Below are 18441 nucleotides of genomic sequence, written 5' to 3'. Positions count from 1 at the left end.
GTGGTGGATACTTGGACGGGAGTAAACAAACTGAAATGTAATCCTGGTAAGAAAGAGGCATATTGAATAGAAAATTTAGCAGAGCAGCCACATCAGCTGTTGTACTGGGGAATGCACCCTCTTGAAGAGATCAGACTCAAAGCTTGAAAGTTCATTTAGATGCTCAATCATTAACTGGTAGGAAGGGTGTGGGCCGGTGACCCAGATGCATCCATTCTTGGTACACTTAAACTAGTCTGGTGCTGCATGCTTTAGTTACATCCACCTTGAATTATTCTCCCAGATTTCCATGGGACAGCTCCTGAAAAAGCAAGACATGAGAAAAACCCTACATTTATTTTATACCAAGATCAGACTCCATTCCCACTGCATTCAGTCCCCCCCCCCATGTCACTTTTCTAATGCATCCCCTTCTCAGTTGTATACAACAATGTAAGCAGATATTCTTAATATAAATAATGAATTGCTACCTGAAATAGAAAGAGAACATTCTGGAGTTTGATTTTATGCAATCTCACATCTTTAATCATTAGCCTCAGCATTCCTTTAAAAAAAAATTAAACGTCTTCTGCTAAAATGATACTTTTTTACATTTTGTATCTGAAAATCAACATTGCAGATGAATTTTACGGTTTCTGTGAAAATAACATGACATACAAAAACATGAGATATAAAGAATATCTCTGAGCTGTTTAAGATGGGGGCATATAGGTTTCATGAAATAATTGTGCGTGTATTATTCATTTCGATCAAGTGGCAGATTTTTGTACTCCACATATAAATGTTTCTGAATAAAAAGCACGCTGAAATTTCAATGCCACCGTTTCCTACATTTTCTGGAATTTTTACTAGTTTAAGATGCTAGAGATAAAAGATGTTATTTTTTTTAAACGGCACTGAGGTCCAACGCTAGTTTAGAAATTTGGCTCTGTACTGTAAGAGATTAAAATCGAGTCGCACCGTTTTAAAGAGCAGCGCGGAAAAACGCCTACGACCTCCAGCAGAGGGCGCGAAAATAAATTGTTTCAAAATTAGATGACCGCTCTCGGATGACCGCGGCTTTCCCGGGCTGAGTGCATCTACTACAGCAGTGTTTCTCAACCTTGACAATTTTAAGGCATGTGGACTTCAACTCCCAGAATTCCACAGCCAGCAATGCTGGCTGTGGAATTCTGGGAGTTGAAGTCCACATGCCTTAAAATTGTCAAGGTTGAGAAACACTGTACTACAGGGACCCGCTTTCTTAAAGGAAGGAATACAAAACTCCCAGCAGATCGTTGCTGGAGCCAAACACCTCACTATATTGGAAACGGCGAACGGACAAAATATCTTTCCATTCCTCCCCAAAAAGTAAAAGTAGGATAGGGTCTGGCCGGAGGAAAGAGCCTTAGAGACGCTTCTGAATTGCGGAGAGGCCACAGGTGGCCACAGCTGAATAACGAGCGGTCCTCTGAACCTTGGCATACAGGAATATTTTTTCAGCCACACAAATGGCTGCAGCGCGAATCGCCGTGGAATTATGTTCTTTGTCAAATTTCTATCCCGCCTCTTCCCCAGGAGCCCAAGTTCAACGTGCACAGCGCTCCCGCTTCCCATTCCCCCCCCCCCATAACAGCCAAGGTAGATTGGCTGCTTCTGTTGCGGAGGATGGGCTTGAATCTCAATCTTCCCGACCTAGTCAAACACCTCGAACCCAAACATTGCTAAAAGATCGCGTTCGCTTTAATCTCCCTTCTAATAAAGGAGAGGACAGCTTCCTGCCATTCCCCCCCTACCCCACCCCGCACGCGTTTAATAAACCGAAAGGTTGATTTCAACTGTGTTTGCAAGCTTGCAAGAATCCCTAGAGGGCGCTGTTGTCTTGTTGAATTACAGGTCCCCCCCATACATACACACACACACACACACACACACACACACACGTACGCCGCTCATTTCACACTCAAGCTTCCCATTAATAGGGGTTCGAGGATCTGTTGTAGCCCATAGAAAGGCAGGTCCCTCGACTGTAATTTTTCTGCCGTGCCAAGTTCTCTTGACATATTAAACCTACGCGGCTAAATCGCCTTCAAACGCGTGTTCGCGTTTCCCACATTTTACATCGCATTCTAGGGGCAGCGCTTTGGAATATACAGTGCGGCAGAAGTCCCAAGGAACGAACGTAGCTCTCCGGTCTTAATGTGTTTAAATCCCAACTTTTATTCGCCTCCCCCCCACCCCAACACCTAGAGACACATTGGCGTCTTCGGCTGAATTGGATCGTGCCGTGTTCTCGGGCCTGTCGAATAGCCAATTCAAACCACTATCTCTGTCCAGGGCAGTCTTCCCCACGTTCAGTTGGAAGGAAGCCCCAATTGGTTCAAGGCGTTTTACTCCCAGGTTTTAAACGTAAGGTTGCAGGCTGATCCAGGCGGGTAAGGAAGAGGAATCAGAACGTATTCCTAAATTAAGACTCCGCTTTTTCAATCCTGCCGCGCCGAAGCCTTAAACGCGCCTATTTCCTACTCCACCTCACTGCACGTCTAGTTGAGCTGCAGGGGAAGTTCGACCTAACTACTAACTGTCTGCTTCAGTGTAAAATGGGCCTTCCCCGGGGGGGCTCTAGAGGAAGGCTGGAAGCCAGGAGCTCACACGCTTAAGTTTAGCACCTCCGGGGCACAGTTTCGTGTAGGAAAGGCAATAATAAATTTTATTGGCGAACCAGCTAATAAGGTTACAAATCCGGTTTACCCTTTGTAGTATTTTTATGCACGTGGGTTTTCCCAACAGGACCAACCTGACCTCGCCGCGGCGAGGACACTGGGATCACTTCCACCACAGCACAGCCCAAAGGGACCGGCTCCCGTCGCAACAGGAGGAGAAGCCGCGCTACGGGAAAGAGGGAGGCAGATTGAGTGGGAGGACACGGGGTATCCAAATCGTTTTCCAGTTTGTCCTCTGCCCGTTGGCAAAGTCGCGATCCTTAGCTTAAAAACTGGGGAGTCCATTCCGGGTGCCAAGGGACGACTCACACTTATTTGGGGTTGCCCCCCCCCATTGAAAGCGGGCAGGACTTACTTCCCAGTAAGCAGGAGCTGAACCCAGACTTGGAGTTCGGGGTGAAGATTTTCACTTATTGTAATACTGCCAGCTTTGGAAAATTGTCCGTCCGTGTGTGTGTGTGAGAGAGAGAGAGAGAGGGGGGGGAGAGGGAGAGAGAGAGGGGAGAGGGAGAGAGAGAGAGAGGGAGGGAGAGAGAGAGAGGGGGAGGGAGGGAAAGAGNCTCCTCCTCCTCCTCCTCCTCCTCCCGCCCAGAGCCGCTTATAAGACGGCAAGCTTTGCTGCCGCGGCTCCCTCTTCCCAGCTTTCATCACTTCCGTGCAAAGGCCAACCTGCCTTTGCTCCTCTTATTCCAGCTACCTGCTGGCTGCGAGAGCGTCTGACCTGCTCCCTCCTCCTGCCCTTTCCGACAGCCCCTGCTGGAAAGGTGCATTCTGAGGTTACGGGCAACCGGGAGGGGGGGGAGAGGGAGAGGGGAAAAAAGTTGGATTTCTCACTGTTATTTGGGGTTGGGCAAGGACACCCGGACTCTTCGTTGAGCAGCTCACCTTTTCCCCCTTCCTAGAAGGCGGAACCTCGAGGGCTTGCCCACTCTTGTAAAAAGACCTCTAGAGAAGGCAGCTATTCTCCTCCTAAGTCACTTCGGAGGCTTTGAAATTCGCAGACCTTTCGAAAAGTGCCTGAAATCCGAGCGGGAAAGGCCTGCTTCCGCACCCAGCCAAGGGTCGGGGGTTTTTTGTTTTCTGTTTTTTGTCCCCTCCGCAACTTGTCCCCTCCTCAGCTTGCCTCGCTGAGATGGAGCTCGTTTTAAAACGCGTAGCTGGTTAAACGTCCGCTCAAAAAACCAGGCAAGTGTGGAAACAAAATAAAACAAAGAAAAAACCGTTTCATGAGAGGGATCTTTGAAATGAGCTCCCCTGGGTTAAATACGGCCGGAGTAGGGTGGTCCTACCTAGTCTTTGGGGACTGCCTTGGTTTTCCACCGAGGAAAGAGAAAAAAATTGTCTGAAATTAAAGGACGTGGGGTGTAAACTTAACCAACATTTTCGCCTCTAAGGTCGTTACTGGCCCCCTTGTCTTTGCATTTTTCAGTGAATCAGAATTTATAAAAAATCTGTTTCTCTCCCACCTCCCCCAAAAGGAAGAAAATGTCTATTTACATCACAAATAATTCTCTCTCTGTGTTGTGTGTGCCTGGGTGTGCGCGCGTGCGCGTGAGTTTTTAGCTGTAAATTTCACCCATATAAAATACGTGTGTGCGTATTACAGTTAATATAAACTGATATATCTTTAAATTGTTTGAAAGAGTGCCTGGGTATACTGCATAAACAAAATCGATCCGCAGAAGGAAATATGTGCAACACACGCTCCGTGCGGTCAGAAAGTTAAGATCCCTGTTTGCACTTTTCCTCTGAGTGTGTCCCGAAATATGTATGTATATGTGTGTAAACACATGCACAAATCGGGGTGCTTACCTACAGAAATAGCTCCGGCGTTCTTTTTCATAACTTGCCTGTGTGTGTGTGTATGCGCGCGCGCGCGCGTGTGTATGAACATATAGCCGTATCAAGGGTGGGTGAGTAATTAGATGCATAATCTATGTGTGTTCAATATGTCTATGTGTTCTATATAAACTCCACAGATGGGAATGATTTTTCCTCTCTGTCTGAGGCTTCCTTCTCCAGCCTATTGTTTCAGACAACAGATATAAGTTGCGATGGGAGAGGAACGTCGGATTTGGTGTCTGTCCCCCATTTCCAATTATAGATGGATCATTACAGACAGAGAAGTCCTGAGAATCCAGACATCTGCTCTTCACATGAATGCACTCACCTCCTAGAGGACAGCCCGCCATCATGCTCTGGAAACTGGTGGAAAATGTGAAATACGAAGACATCTACGAGGTCAGTATGGAGAGAAGAGGCACCTTGGCGGGGCAAAGGAGATTTACAGAACCGGGCAAAGAGTCTCAGGCAGGCGGAGAGATCTCGGGAAGGCGAACCGGAGAGGGGTCCGAGGCGAGCCGGGGCGCCGTTGCCTGCCTAGCGCCGGGGAAAGGGAAGCGGGGCGGAGGGGGACAGGCAGAAAGGGATTTCGGAGGCTCCCTTAACCTCCGCCTTAAATCCAAAGAGGAACTTTATTTTCTCCTTTTTTTGCTTTCGTTTCCTTCTCCCTCTCAAGAAATGAAAGAGGCGGGCACGCTGCAGTCAGCTGGCAGGGAAAACAGGGATTTCCCCGGCACGCCGCGCTCGCTTTAGATCCACCGGAATTCGATCAGACCGCAGCCACCCTTCCTTTCCTGTGTGTATTTCACAAAGGCAGCTTCCTGCGGAACCCGAAGGGGCTTGCTTTGCTCGGCTCGCTTCTTCTTTGTGAGGCAGCGCGAAGCAGGGCGGAAAGGCACAAGTCCAGACGCGTCCCGGAGACCCCCGCCCGCCCAAAAAAAAAGCCCTTACTGCGATCTGGGCTCTTTTGCTTTGCAGGCATCTTCCGCGCCCGAGAAACAAGAGAGCCGGCTCGCTTACTTGAACTCTTTTATCTCGAACCGCTGGTCTAAATTGCCAGGCGCGATCCGGCTTTCTCCGAAACGGGCCAGCGTTATCACCCAGTGCCGTTTGCCCTGCCCCGAAATAAATCCATTTGCCCTAAGCGCTTAAGCCCCACCTTAGGTTAGAATATTAACGTCTATTCCGGGCTGCTGAAAAGAGAGTTTTCTCACTCATTTCCAGCGTTTGGACTCCGGTGGTGGATAGTTTCGGGTTTGGTTTTTTTTTTTTTTTTCTTCCCAGCCCCTTTTCTTTCGGGTGGGCGACCAGCTGGCGCCCTCGGAGAAAGCATCGCGCCCGAGGCAACAGGATTCGAGTTTCCTCCGGCCGGTTAAGTTGACCGTTTCTTTCTGAACGAACCCGAAGTCTGCCGCCGGCTTGGCCCGACCAGTTAATGTTTGAAAGCTTAAACTTGTGGGAGAAGCGAGACTGCCTCGCCTCGTCTCCCTCCAAGGCGCTGGGCTGGGGCACTCGTCTTTTAATCCACCCAAAGTCAGGGTAACACTTGCAGCCCCAGGACAGACTCTCCAGACTGCCAAAAGCGCCCGTCAGGACAGGGATCAACGAAGCGCCGGCAAAGGGGTTCGGTTCCGTTCCATTTCCCCGCTGCGGACTTCTCTCCCACCCCACCCCCACCGCTCTCCCTGGCCTTCCCCTTGGCGTCCCCTTCCCAGCGACTCACTTAAATACAAGGGTCAACGTGAGTGGCGTCCCTACTGGAGGGAAGGTGAGCCAGCGAGGCAAAGATTCTGCCTCTCAATTTCTGCCACCCTTCAAGAGCAAATCGGGGGTCCTTCAGCCGGCTAGCGAGGGTTTCTAAGTACGCCCAGGTGTACTTCTCGTTCTTTTTCCTCACCTGAATAGTGTTACCCTGACTTTGGGTGGATTAAAAGATCCTTGCAAATTCTAGAAAGGGGACTGAGATACCGGAAGGACTCTAAAACCGTTTCTCTTTGGAGTTTTCTAACTATGCCATAAATTTACTTTTAAGACAGGTGTGCGTGCGCCTGTGCCCGCCCGCGCGGGTAAACGCACCCACCCACCTTCGTGTAGGGAACCTTTCCTTTTGTACATCAAACCGGCCAAGCTTTAAAACGTAAGATTCAAGGGCGGTAAAGTAATGGTAATTTTTAAGAACTTAGGCATCCAAGTTTCTCCTGAAACTGATTTGCCGACCGAGAACGCGTTTAGGAAAGAGTGTTCGGTTGAACTTTTAACTGGTGCGGTTACCAGGGTTGGGCAGCAGCTATTGTAACGTGAGAAAGGTTTTCTGTCGCCTCTGGCTTTGCCAGAGAACTGTACATTTGGTTTTTCTTTGGAATCATTGCATACGCGTGTTCTGTCTAGGTGACTGCTGGGCGCCTTTTTGGCACGGCAGCTGCCAGAGGCAAAGTAAATGTATATTGGGCGGGCGCACACTCGCCCATGTACACTGGCTGGCTTTCGGTAGCCCGTTGCAAAACCTCACCAATCTATAGCAGAATTCGGTTGAGTTCTTTCTCTTTCTTTCTTTCTTTCTTTCTTTCTTTCTTCCTTTCTTTCTTTCTTTCTTTCTTTCTTTCTTTCTTTCTTTCTTTCCTTCCTTCCTTTCTTTGTCTTTCTTCCTTTCTTCCTTCCTTTCTTTCTTTCTTTCAAGCTTAATTGCTTCTGTAAACAAATCGCTTCGGCTGCCTTTAAATGTTAAAAAAAAATGACAAGATTGGAGAGGCTCTTATTTGCTTTAAAAATCAGAACAAAAGCACCGAGGGCAATCGATTTTCCTTCCTATTTGGAATCTATAATTAAATATATAAAAAAAAACCGGGTTGGGGTGGAGGAGAGAAGGGAAATATGATTTTCTCCCTCCTTTCCTTTTGCCTCTAGTATTGCTCCAAATCACTTCCTTGCTGCTCAGATCAGTAGCGCCTCGTTTACACACCTTCTTCCCCTGTTCAAATTAATGGAAGTTCTGCCTCTTGCCCGTTCAACTTTTTGTCCCTTCCCTCTCGCTCTCCCCCAGCGCTGCCTCCGCCAGCCCCCTCGTCTGATTACATCTAGTAATTCTCCACTGAATGAACGTCATTTACAATACGAGGGGAGCTCTCGAGCTGCCTGCAAAGCCTTCACGCTCCATTTGGTCTGGCATTCTCCCTTTAAAGTAGTCGTGTAATATTAATAGTCATGAATATCAATTATTATGAGGCGGCGTAGGGAAGGGAAAGGAGAAAGGGGCGCTGGAGCAGTCTGAAGCTTGCCTTGGGTCGAAGAGGATTGCTTTTGGAAGCGCGACGGGCGGGGAAGGGGGGGCACCACGAGGACGCTCCTCACCGACCATAGACTCTCTCCACACACATTTTCCTCCAAATTTTAGTTTTGATGGATAGTCTCGGAAATACCTCCAGCTGTTCTCCTGGGTGTACCAAGGTCCTTTGCAGATTTTCTTGATACCGCCCCTCTCCTTGTTCCTAGTGTTATTAATATTAATTTATTAGTAGTAGTAGTAGTAGTACTATTCTACTGCTATTTTATTTTTTACCTGTTTCAAGATTTTTTTAAACAAATTTCCAGATGTTAGTCCACACCTATTCCGCTATGGTGAGTTGGGTCCATGTTGTGTTTTAAAAATTGCCCTATTCTCTTTGCCTTTCGGTCCCCTGTTTCTAGACCCCCTTCTCATTCCTTCTCTCTCTCTCTCTCTCTCTCTATCTCTCTTAGCCTCTCTCTCTCCCCCCCCCCCTTTCTCTCAACGCCTTTGGCTTGGTAATTTAGCACAATAATTGGAAGACGCTTGCAGCTGCTTCTCCATTTTGCATTGTGTGTTCTTCATTTGAACTGGGAACCAGGAAGGTGGGGGGGATCAGTGAAGGGAAACTTTTTCAGGGGAGGAAGGAGATATTGCTGTTGAGAAAAGGAGCTATATTTTCTGGTGCGGGGGAGGGGAGGTCTAAAATTGCAGCTTTGCTTCAGTTATAGTATGTATCAGTGTTATAAGAATATTCGTTGACATTTAATTTTTTTTTTCAGGTCGTTAGAGATAATCATTAATATATACTCTTTTTATAGTCATTTCATTTTTTTTCTATCAGAGACAAATGTAATTTGGGGGAAAGTGTTAAGAGACCAAGACCAATACGTTTATTTCAGACCAGAAACAGACTTATTTGTCCATGCACCACTTATTATTTTTTTTCCTTTTGGAGTTGAGTTTCTTTGAGAAACATTTTGGCTAAAGCTGTTTTTATACTTTCTTGCCCTTAGAATTATAGCCCCCTAGTCCTATGTCTTGCCACCCAAAACCTGAGCAGATGGCCCCTTTGTTGATTTTTTCTCACATTTTAAAGATATTTTTTTTCTGAAGCAATTGATGGTTTTATACGTTCACATTTATTCATATGCTGTCGAATGGCTCAAGCAGCATTATACTGTTGTTCTCATTCTCATCATTTTTCCTGGTGCAGTGAAAGCCTTTTGGTGAACTTTTTTTTTTTTAAAAAAAAATAATAATCCATTTTATCATCATCCTCATCCTCAACCTCATTATGCCACTTGAGCGTTGGGCTTTAGTAAAGGCCATTTCGATTGCTTGCAATTATAGTTGAACGTATGGGGAGAAGATAAGAAACAAACGGTCATTAATCCCAGGAAAATATTTACATTGACTCGTATGGTGGCACATGGCGACCCTCATCACCACCACGTTGGGAGACATAGGAGCACTTTACGATGGGTTTTTTTAGTCGTACGGAATGACTTTTTTAAATGCCTTTCTCTCTCTCTCTCTCTCTTTCTCTCTGCTTCTTTTGTTTGTATCCCTGTCTGGGGCCTGAACTGCTCCCTCCAGGACCGGCACGATGGAGTCCCCAGCCACAGTTCCCGGCTCTCCCAGCTGGGCTCGGTCTCTCAAGGCCCTTACTCCAGCGCCCCTCCGCTCTCTCACACCCCTTCCTCGGACTTCCAGCCGCCCTACTTCCCGCCGCCCTACCAGCCTCTTCCTTACCACCAGAGCCAGGACCCTTACTCCCACGTCAATGACCCCTACGCCCTGAACCCGCTGCACCAGCCCCAGCAGCATCCCTGGGGGCAGCGACAGCGGCAAGAGGTGGGCTCCGACGCCGGCTCCCTGCTGCCCCAGCCGCGGGCTTCTTTGCCGCAGCTCTCGGGCCTCGACCCGCGACGGGACTACCACTCCGTCCGGCGGCCAGACGTCCTTCTCCATTCGGCTCACCATGGCCTGGACTCCGGCATGGGCGACGCGCTTTCCCTCCACGGCATCGGGCACCCCGGCATGGAGGATGTGCAGGTAAGTCCTGGCGGGAAGGCTGAGGCGTTGGGGATCGCGGCTCCGGAACAGGAGCTAAGGGTTAGGGTCATTGCCCCGTCGGAGTTTATTGGAACCCTTTCGAGGCTCGAAAGCCACCGCGGGACCGGTGCAAACTGGGTTGGATGCCGCGACCCATCGGTCCGGTGAAGTGGCCTAAAAGGGCTCTTCCTCTGCCCCGGGCAGCTTTGACGGGCCAGGCTCCTGAGCAAGCCTGGCCTTTGGCAAGAGGCGAGTCCGCCGCCTTCGTGTGGCGGCCAGTTGCCGAAGGTTGCTGGAACTGCTGAGCTGCCTTGTTACAGACTCAGACCCAGACCCAGACCCAGCCAGCGGCGCAAAGTTTCTGCCCAACCCCAGAGGGCCTGGTCCCGTCACATTTTCCCAACCCCCCCCCCCCAGGAACTCGTTTCTAAGTAAAGACGGGTCTCAAGGAGCATCGAGCCGGCGGGCTCCGGACTCTCGAGGGTGGCCAAAGAAATGTCAAGATCCCCTCTCCAATCCCCATCTCTTCCCGGACCCCTGGAAGCTTGTCGGTCCCTACCACTCTGTTCTCCCCTCTCCTCCTAGGCTGGCTTTAGACCCCGCCGGGCCTTCGAAGAAAAAGGCTGGGCAGGAAGAATTAAATTCCAGGCCAGCTTGGAGAAGTCCAGGGCTTTGTCCCAGCCCAGCCCGCCACAGCACCGGGAGCCTGGTTCAGTTTTAGTCTGGCTTTTCCCCCCTTTCCAATTTAGTTCGCCAAGAACGTGGCAGATTACCCTGATCTAAGAAGCTGGCGGCGTCTTTTGGTGGGGAAAGGGCTGCCGCCTTCAGCCTATATTGTGTGGCTTTTTCTTAGCTCCGATGGATTCTGGCCTTGAAGCCGGACCCTGGCACACCGGTCTCTCTCTTGCCGGCGGCTGAATGCCTTGGAGTCAGCGCACCTCCTGGCTTTGGTTGCCCGTTGCCGGCTTTGTGTCTCTGTGTGTGTGTAAATAACTTTCCAAAGCGAAAACTGGAGCTGTGAAAAGCAGAGGAGCAAACGGAATGGGGAAAACAGGGGCTCACTGACGGTGCCGCATGTTTTGCAGGTCAACCGATAGGAAGTGGGACGCGGGTGAGCACTAAGGTTTTGCGTTTCCCCGCAACCGGTGTGGTTTTGTGCTGCGTTTTCCGCCAACCGTTTCCGGATTTCGTCGTGCAACTGCCTGAAGCAGGCTCCTCCGATTTAATGGGCACGACCCTGCCTTTTCCCCTTAAGGGTAACCTCAGCTAGGCAAAAACGGAGCCTTCCTTTTTTTTTTTTTTTTTTTACTTCTTAAAGCTTCCAGGGTGAATGGGAAAAAGCAATGAACTGAGACAGATCACAAGAAAGGGCCTTTTTGTAAAAAAGGAAGCTGACTGTCCACTTTGACCACAGATTTACCCCCTACTCTATCCCAAACCTGGAGTCCTGGAGGCCTATAATCAGGGATCGATATTACGATAACCAACTGCTTCCCCTGACTAGGTGTTGCACCTTTGCAAAGGAGGGCAATTTGATTTTGAAATACATTTATTATAAAATTTCTGAAACTATGCCTTTGCAGACAAGAAACTGCTTAACAGCAATTACCGTGTCAAATCAAAGATCACCTTCAGGAATAAAAGGAGAGAAAGGGGAAGGCCCTGCGACATGTTACATTTTCAAGAACGTTTGCCAGATTAAGTTAGATACTTTGTTTTCCCTTCTAATAGTTCTTCTCGCCTTTCTAACTCGGTCGTTTGTTTATTTAGAATTTAGCTGAATCGAGATAAGGAGAACCTGGGGTGTCTCCTATATTATAATACAGGACTTTATTTGGCTTCGGGGGGGGGGGGAAGGGGAGAGAGGGAGAAAACTGAACGAAAACTGCATCTTGTTCCCCTTCCCTTAAGCCGGTTGAATGGGAATGTATCTGACTATGACCAAAAGAAATCAGGCAAGTAGAGATAGAAGAAGAACGAGGCATTCGTTCTTGCCAGGTTTCTGCTCTTCTAAACGAAAGGCGGTTCTTCCGGTGTGTAGATTTCTGCCCCTGGCCACGTGCAGCCCAGACCTTTGCAGGTTTACTCTAAAGAGAATTTAATTGCGTTCCAAGCCACTTGCTTCTAAGCCAAAGGTGCCTAGAGTGGCAGGGCGGAGAGAGTGCCGCCAAAGCGATCCAATAGGGCCTGTGGGTTGCTGTAATCAAGACCCGGAGGGTGTAAGTTGCAGGGTCTTGGGTCAGTAAGATTGGGGTCCTCCACACATCATCCCAGTCTTTTTCTTTTTCAAGAAATTAGGTGTTTCTGTGAGAAGTAGTGGCAAGAAGCTCTTTAAGTCACGGATCGGTTCAAAAACTATGTTATCTCGGGGAAAGTTAAACCCCCCCCCCCCCGTTAACTTAAGATCATAGACTTGGATCTTTCCCATCGATTCGTTGGAAGTTGGGTTCGCCCAACAATGCCTGACCTGTAAGGGTAAAACACTGTTGAAAGAGTGGAGAACAAGACTATCCAAACACTCCGTTTTCCCTTTAAGAGATCCGATTTTAAGTTGTTTTAGACGATTTTAAAAAAAATGTATCTTGGTGCTAATGGGTTTGAAAAGATCATTCCATTTGTTCTGCTGTAAGTACTCTGACTGAAGTGAGACTGACAGGTGCCTTAGCTAAACGGATTAAATTTGCTGCATCTACAGATGCCACTATGACCTGCCCCATTCTAAATTGGATTCTTTGTAAACAACTGCAGAATTCTGTGGGCAGGATATCATGAATGGTTAACAGGTTCGGTGGTTATTCGGTGGAATTCTTGTAATTTTCAAAATAAAAATTTTACTTTGAAGTTCAGTGAGACTTATTTCTGAAAAGATATAGGATCGGACTCTTAGAGTATATGTAACAAACGTTATACCAGGAGCTTGGTATTTATTTCATAATTTCCTTTGTAAATTAAAGTTAGAAGGGAGAACAAGACGGATAGAGCGTTATATAAGACACACGCGTGTGAAGGCCAGGAAGATACTTGCAATTTTGGCTTTAATTAAAATATGAAGGTCAACTTATTTATGATATCGAGTTTATTATACACTCACGCAGAGTGCTGCCTACATGAGAGTATGTCTGTATATGTGGGGGAGAGATTAAGGTAAATATGTATGAGATTACCATTAGAAACATTGGATAGTTCGCTCAGGTAGACGTCCTCGTTCACAGTTCCATGTGAGCCCTGCACTGGTTTTGTTTCGCTTATCACTTCCGTTGCAAATTTTATTACCTGGAAGAAGATGAAAGGGAAACCAGGATGCTTACTCCTAGTTACAGTTTCAACAGTGGACCTTGCTTCCCAAGTAGATCGTGTTGCAAGTTTGCCAAGCGTTTGGGCTTCTCTCGTTGTGGGTCAATTTTGTTGTTTCAGAGACAGGTTCGCCGTCCAATTGGATGGAGCCTTGAGCCAGATTCTCATTTGCAGCCGCACTCTCTTTAGCCTCGAGAATGGAAGGGTAGCCCCAGGAATTCCCCTCTTACAGAAATCCCTTGACGGGGGCATTCTCATGCACGTGTCTCCCACCGAGCTCAAGGAGTGTGCATCAGGTTGCAACCCCACTTTTGCAAATTGATGTGGAAATGAATCCCTTGGCAATGCAAGGTGCTGACTTCCAAGCAAGCGTTCAAGAGGAAGCGAAGGACACTAGAGATGTCTCCCCTCACACTCAGTCCCTCCCCGTGATTCTGATTTTATTAAGTGGACTGGGGAGAAATGTCTTCAATTGTGGTGGGTCATTAGTGACCCCTCTTCTTCTCAGCTCCAACCTTTCTCCGCCTCTTCTCTCTCTTGCCGCCTCTTCTAAGAGGAGTTGAAGAGATCAAGTTTTGTGGCGGGTGAAACATCCGAATCTTTCCCAATCCACTGCCCACTTCATCTTGGACCTCATTTCCCATCTTCCCTAGCCAGAGAGGCCCGGGGAATTCTGGGAGCTGAAGTACCTTTGGAAAGGAATTCTGGAAGTGAAGGCTGCCATTAAAGAAACCCACCCGACAATTAAAAGTGTGAGGGGTGTGTGGGAGTTTGTGTAAGGTGGGTGGGTACCCGTGCACGCGCATGCTTCTGTTCACGTTTCCGCGTGGAGTCCTAATTAAATCTTTACGATTCTCTCTGTGACTATTAACTGCCAGCATGCTGCGCGAATATCCTGTACAAAAACCCAGCAGGCGGCCGTAATTAGATAGAAAATCAGACAAGACTCTTCTCATTAACTACAACAGCTCAACCACATTGTGGAGTGGGGGGGGGAGAGGGGGAGTCGGGAAGGAGCTGAGGTCGGGTGGAACCCTTGTCCGAAGATAGCACCACTCAGCCGCCTGGCTCCGTGAAGAAGGAAGGGTGTTAGTATAGTGAACCCAGGATGGCAGATTCAGATTTCATTCTGTCCTGGAAGAAAGTGACTCGCGCAGTTTAAAACCCACCTTCTTCCCCCAAATACTACCGGCATAAAGTAACCCTACCTACGGAGAAAGTGGGATCTTGTCTGGAGAGCTGTGGGTCTTTGGAGAGCCACTATAGGACCGTTGAGCCAGTGAAACTCTTTTTACATTCTTAGAAGCTCACCTGAAACTATAAAAGTGCGGAAGGGGAAGGGGCACGGCAACGCTTTATCACTTTAACTTTAATCACTTTATGGGAGCTTCTAACTTCCTCCCAGCTGAGAGGTTGCTGTGGGCAAGGTTTTTTTCTTTTTCTTTTTTCCAGATTTAGATAGCAAGAGCTACTGGTGAGGTTCACTCAACACGTTCTGCCTGGCTGAGTGCTGGGGATGGGATATGGTGTTCTGGCTGAGTTCAGGGGTCAGTGTAGAATGTGAACCCTCCCAAAATGATGTGGACCTATATGATGAGCAGCTAGAAGGAAGGAAGGAAGGAAGGAAGGAAGGAAGGAAGGAAGGAAGGAAGGAAGGAAGGAAGGAAGGAAGGAAGGAAGGAAGGGGGAGAGAGGGAGAGGGAGAGAGAGTTTATGGTGCATTAGTTCTGTCATGCCAATGTACCACTGTGAAAGAAAAGCCACAAAGTAAAATGTGGCCCAAGATTACAACCTCTCTGAAGGCAGTAAAATTTCCAGATGGTGGGGATGAATCTTTGACATGGAGCTGGAGGAAGGCTGCTTGGATTTCTGGTCTGTTCAGTCTGCCTGCTTCCAGGCCAATGTGTTTAAGACCAAATTATAAGTGACTTGACTTGGGTGATGCAGAAAACCTTGAATGAAATGGAATGCTGGCTGCCAGTCAAATGGAGAGTCAGAAATGTGGGTTGTGATTTAGGGCACAAGGTGCCTAGAACCATACTTGGCCTCTTAGTGGCTCAGCCCCAAAACTCTGGAGTGGGTTGGTTTCATAGATATATGTTTAGTTGCCAGTTCTGTGTTGAATCTTGTTCCTTGATTATCATGCATAATTATTGGGTTTCTTATAATTCTCTGGAGGTCTGGAGCATCTGAATGAGCCCAGAGCCTTGTAAAAACAAAGTTAATTCCTTGGATTTCAGCTGTCCTCTTCTGAAAGATGATTGTGGTTACTCAAGACGTTTAAGGTTAATTGAACAATGGTTTACTCAACACTATTTTCTGAATTTCTAGGATGCACTGAATTAATTACCATGGTTGAATTCACACAACGCCTTGATCTAAAATATATTAACCATTTTTGAGATAACGGGCAGTGCGAGACAGCCTACAACTTTTATGAAACAGCAACCTAAATTGATGTAAACTTAAGGGAACCTAATACTTAACTTGGGCTGAGAGACAGAAGAGAAAGGGTGTGGCCAGATCATGTTCTTGCCATGTACAAGGATGTGGGGAACGATATATTCTAGTTTTACTTATGACCTTTCTGTTTGTTCTTCTTTATCACCGAGCAATGATGGCTAATTTTCTATTATTTAATGGCAGAGAAACAGGGAACCTAGTTCTGAAATAAAGAATCTGTCTTGATAAACTGAGGCAGATTCAGGCTGGCTGAGTTCATACAATTGTAGCAGGAAATGCTTCTGATACAAAAGGGAGGTGCTTAATTGGATTGCTTGCTCCTTTCAAGATGCTTCTGTCCACTGCGAGTTGCTACATGTAAGGAGCTGCAATTATCATTCAGGAGGAAATCAACAGCACAGACCCATTGCTGACTTCTTAGCATCAGAAGCCCCTTCGTTCCATAGGACTGGTTCCCAGTATGGTGCAAGGCTGCATGTACCAATATAGAAAGGACACCTCCCCAACCTGATGCTCTTCTGAAGTGTTTGAAAGCATTTTACCAAGAGACATGAGTCTTATGCGATCTGCATGTCATGAGAGTTAATGGCATGCATTAGTCAGAAAAGATGCTGTTAGTCTCCTGATTTTTTTTACCACCATACACTAACACGGCTCTCCCCCTACAATGCCCAAAAGTGTTGGTCTCCTATCATCCCTACTGGCTAGTGATTAATCAGAATTTACCATTCTTTGTTTTGCATTCTTTGCATACCAGATACAAATTTACCAGCCTTTGGTAAATAACAAGGTCTGGCTACCTAAACCAATATTAAAATTGTCTCCTTGGAGCCCTAATCTGTTCAATTAGTATTGTATACATGGCAATTCCCTGTAAAAGTTGAGGGCCTCTTGCTTCCTTTTTCCACAGGTAGCAGCCACAAGGTAGTAAGGAATCTCCGGTGTCAAAAGTAAAAGTTGCCCTTATAGGAAGAACGATAATTATGCCAATCAGTTACTACTCCCATCCCATTTATTTTTTGCTCCATCTCAGACTCCATAAAGGCAGGAGTCCAACTGTACAGGAATAAATAAAAGCTGAAGTCACTTCTTTACTCCCACCATGTGTAGCTCAGTGTCATAATGTACATTTGAGACCTGTCACAATTAATTGTCTTTGCATTGCCTTCTTTGTCATGATAATTTCTCTCCCTCTCCCTGGCCTCTTCTCAGCCACTGAAGTCAATTGTCCCATAAAAGGGAGCATGGTAATAAACTCAAAATGCTGAGATAACTCTTGGAATAATATTTTATTTGATCAGTTATCTGCTTTAAAGGGGAAAAACATCCCCAACCTTGATCATGTTAAATACTGTGTTTGGAGTGGTACCCCCCCTCCCAGTCAGTAATCCTTGGAGTTGGTGGACTAGAGGGAGTTGGGTAACTTTTTTGTAAATTTGCACTAATTTGGTTGATTTCAAGTTCTAAGTCCATTTCCAACATCCATCAGAGACTCAGCAGCATAAATTGTGTAATAAATATATAGCAAGCCATTGATCCTTATAAGGAGGAATGCAAAGAGTCCCTTGTTTACTTTTTCCCAGAGCAAAGCTCGGTACCTATTTTCTTGGGACAATCCCTTCTGAGCACAGGGAACTCCAATAAAAACTAGGTCAGAAGGGAAGTGAATAAGCAGCAAAGAGTTTTCCTGCTGAGCAAACTTGCATCCACTGCTACTTTCTTTTCACCTGTCAAAAGTGTAGTTGCTGGTCTCAGTGGGCTGCGCAGATACCAAAGCCAAAATTGTAAAACTCCAGGGAATAAAGGCTGAGCACCATTGATGGGTTACTTGGCCTCTTAAATCATTAGAAAGAGAAGGGTTATACCTTACATTTTCTTTTCATCCCAGATCCCCTAATAAAAAGGAAGCTTCAATTTCATATCATTTCAACACAGGGAAAATGTAAATTAATTGCGTTTCCTGGAAATAACAAGGGTTCTAGATCCTAAATGAAGTTGAGATGGTGTGGGACTTTGTCCAGCTCTATGCACCTCTTTGTTCTTGCGAAGTGCAATTTGAATAGTGATTTTTTTCCCCTTCTTTCTCCCCTTCTGTCCTTAGGCAGTAGAAGATGCTAATAACAGCGGCATGAACTTGCTGGACCAGTCGGTCATCAAAAAAGGTATGGGTAACTCTTCAATTGTTGCACAGTTTTGTAGAGTATTTGTGGGCACTTTACGGAGGCATTTCAGGCCTACTTGGGAGTAAGCTTCATGAGGGGCTTTCTTCCAGGTAGCATTGAAGATGGGATTGTGTGCTTTGCATAGATAGAGAGAAGGCTATTCAAATTCCAGAAAGGAAAGCCCTTGTGTCCTGATTTGATTCAATATTTGCAACATACTGTACATTCTGAAGAACTGTAGTTGGGCGCAGGAAGTAGAAATGCTGAACAAAGCAGCCAATGGGCTGGAATCTTGCCTCACCGCTTGTGTTGGAGCTTTTCTCTAGTTCTAGGAAATAACTTTTCCTCTCTGTGGGAATTAGCTCAACATCACCTGCAAGAGGCTGAATTCTTGACTAGTGTGCTTTTGGTTTTGCTGGAGCGTCTTTCCAAGAAATATTTAGGGTTGTGTGAATATGAGCAGAATCTGCTTCCTAATAGGACATATGAGATTTCCAGGATGGATGAAAATCTGCCATGTTATTTAAATTTAGCTCCTGGGAGGGGGAGGCGGAGGCGAGAGAGACCGAGAGGGGGAGAGAGACAGAGACAGACACACACACACACACACACAGAGAGAGAGAGAGAGAGAGAGAGAGAGAGAGAGAGAGAGAGAGAG

At 46.9% G+C, this 18441-nt stretch overlaps 1 protein-coding gene across 3 annotated transcripts in view; it reads left to right on the top strand.

The window, feature by feature from the left end:
* The first annotated feature begins 4815 nt into the window (after window positions 1-4815).
* Window positions 4816-18441, top strand: part of TFAP2B (transcription factor AP-2 beta) — a 63965-nt gene continuing 50339 nt past the window's right edge. Inside the window, exons 1-3 of one of the 3 annotated variants that reach the window (XM_015824319.1) lie at window positions 4816-4943; window positions 9406-9864; window positions 17723-17783. In XM_015824319.1, the coding sequence (XP_015679805.1) occupies window positions 4863-4943; window positions 9406-9864; window positions 17723-17783 (601 nt within the window). In that variant the 5' untranslated portion in view covers window positions 4816-4862. Of the gene's footprint in view, window positions 4944-8132; window positions 8160-9405; window positions 9865-17722; window positions 17790-18441 lie in introns of those variants that run through there. The other 2 variants (XM_015824320.1, XM_015824321.1) reach the window with 2 other exon arrangements.

This window comes from Protobothrops mucrosquamatus, unplaced genomic scaffold, assembly GCF_001527695.2.
Source record: "Protobothrops mucrosquamatus isolate PMUCROS unplaced genomic scaffold, P.Mucros_1.0 scaffold2200, whole genome shotgun sequence".
In the NCBI taxonomy this organism is placed as follows: Eukaryota; Metazoa; Chordata; class Lepidosauria; order Squamata; family Viperidae; genus Protobothrops; species Protobothrops mucrosquamatus.
Note: the sequence above shows the minus strand (reverse complement) of the source record. Positions and strands in the feature narration are given on the sequence as shown.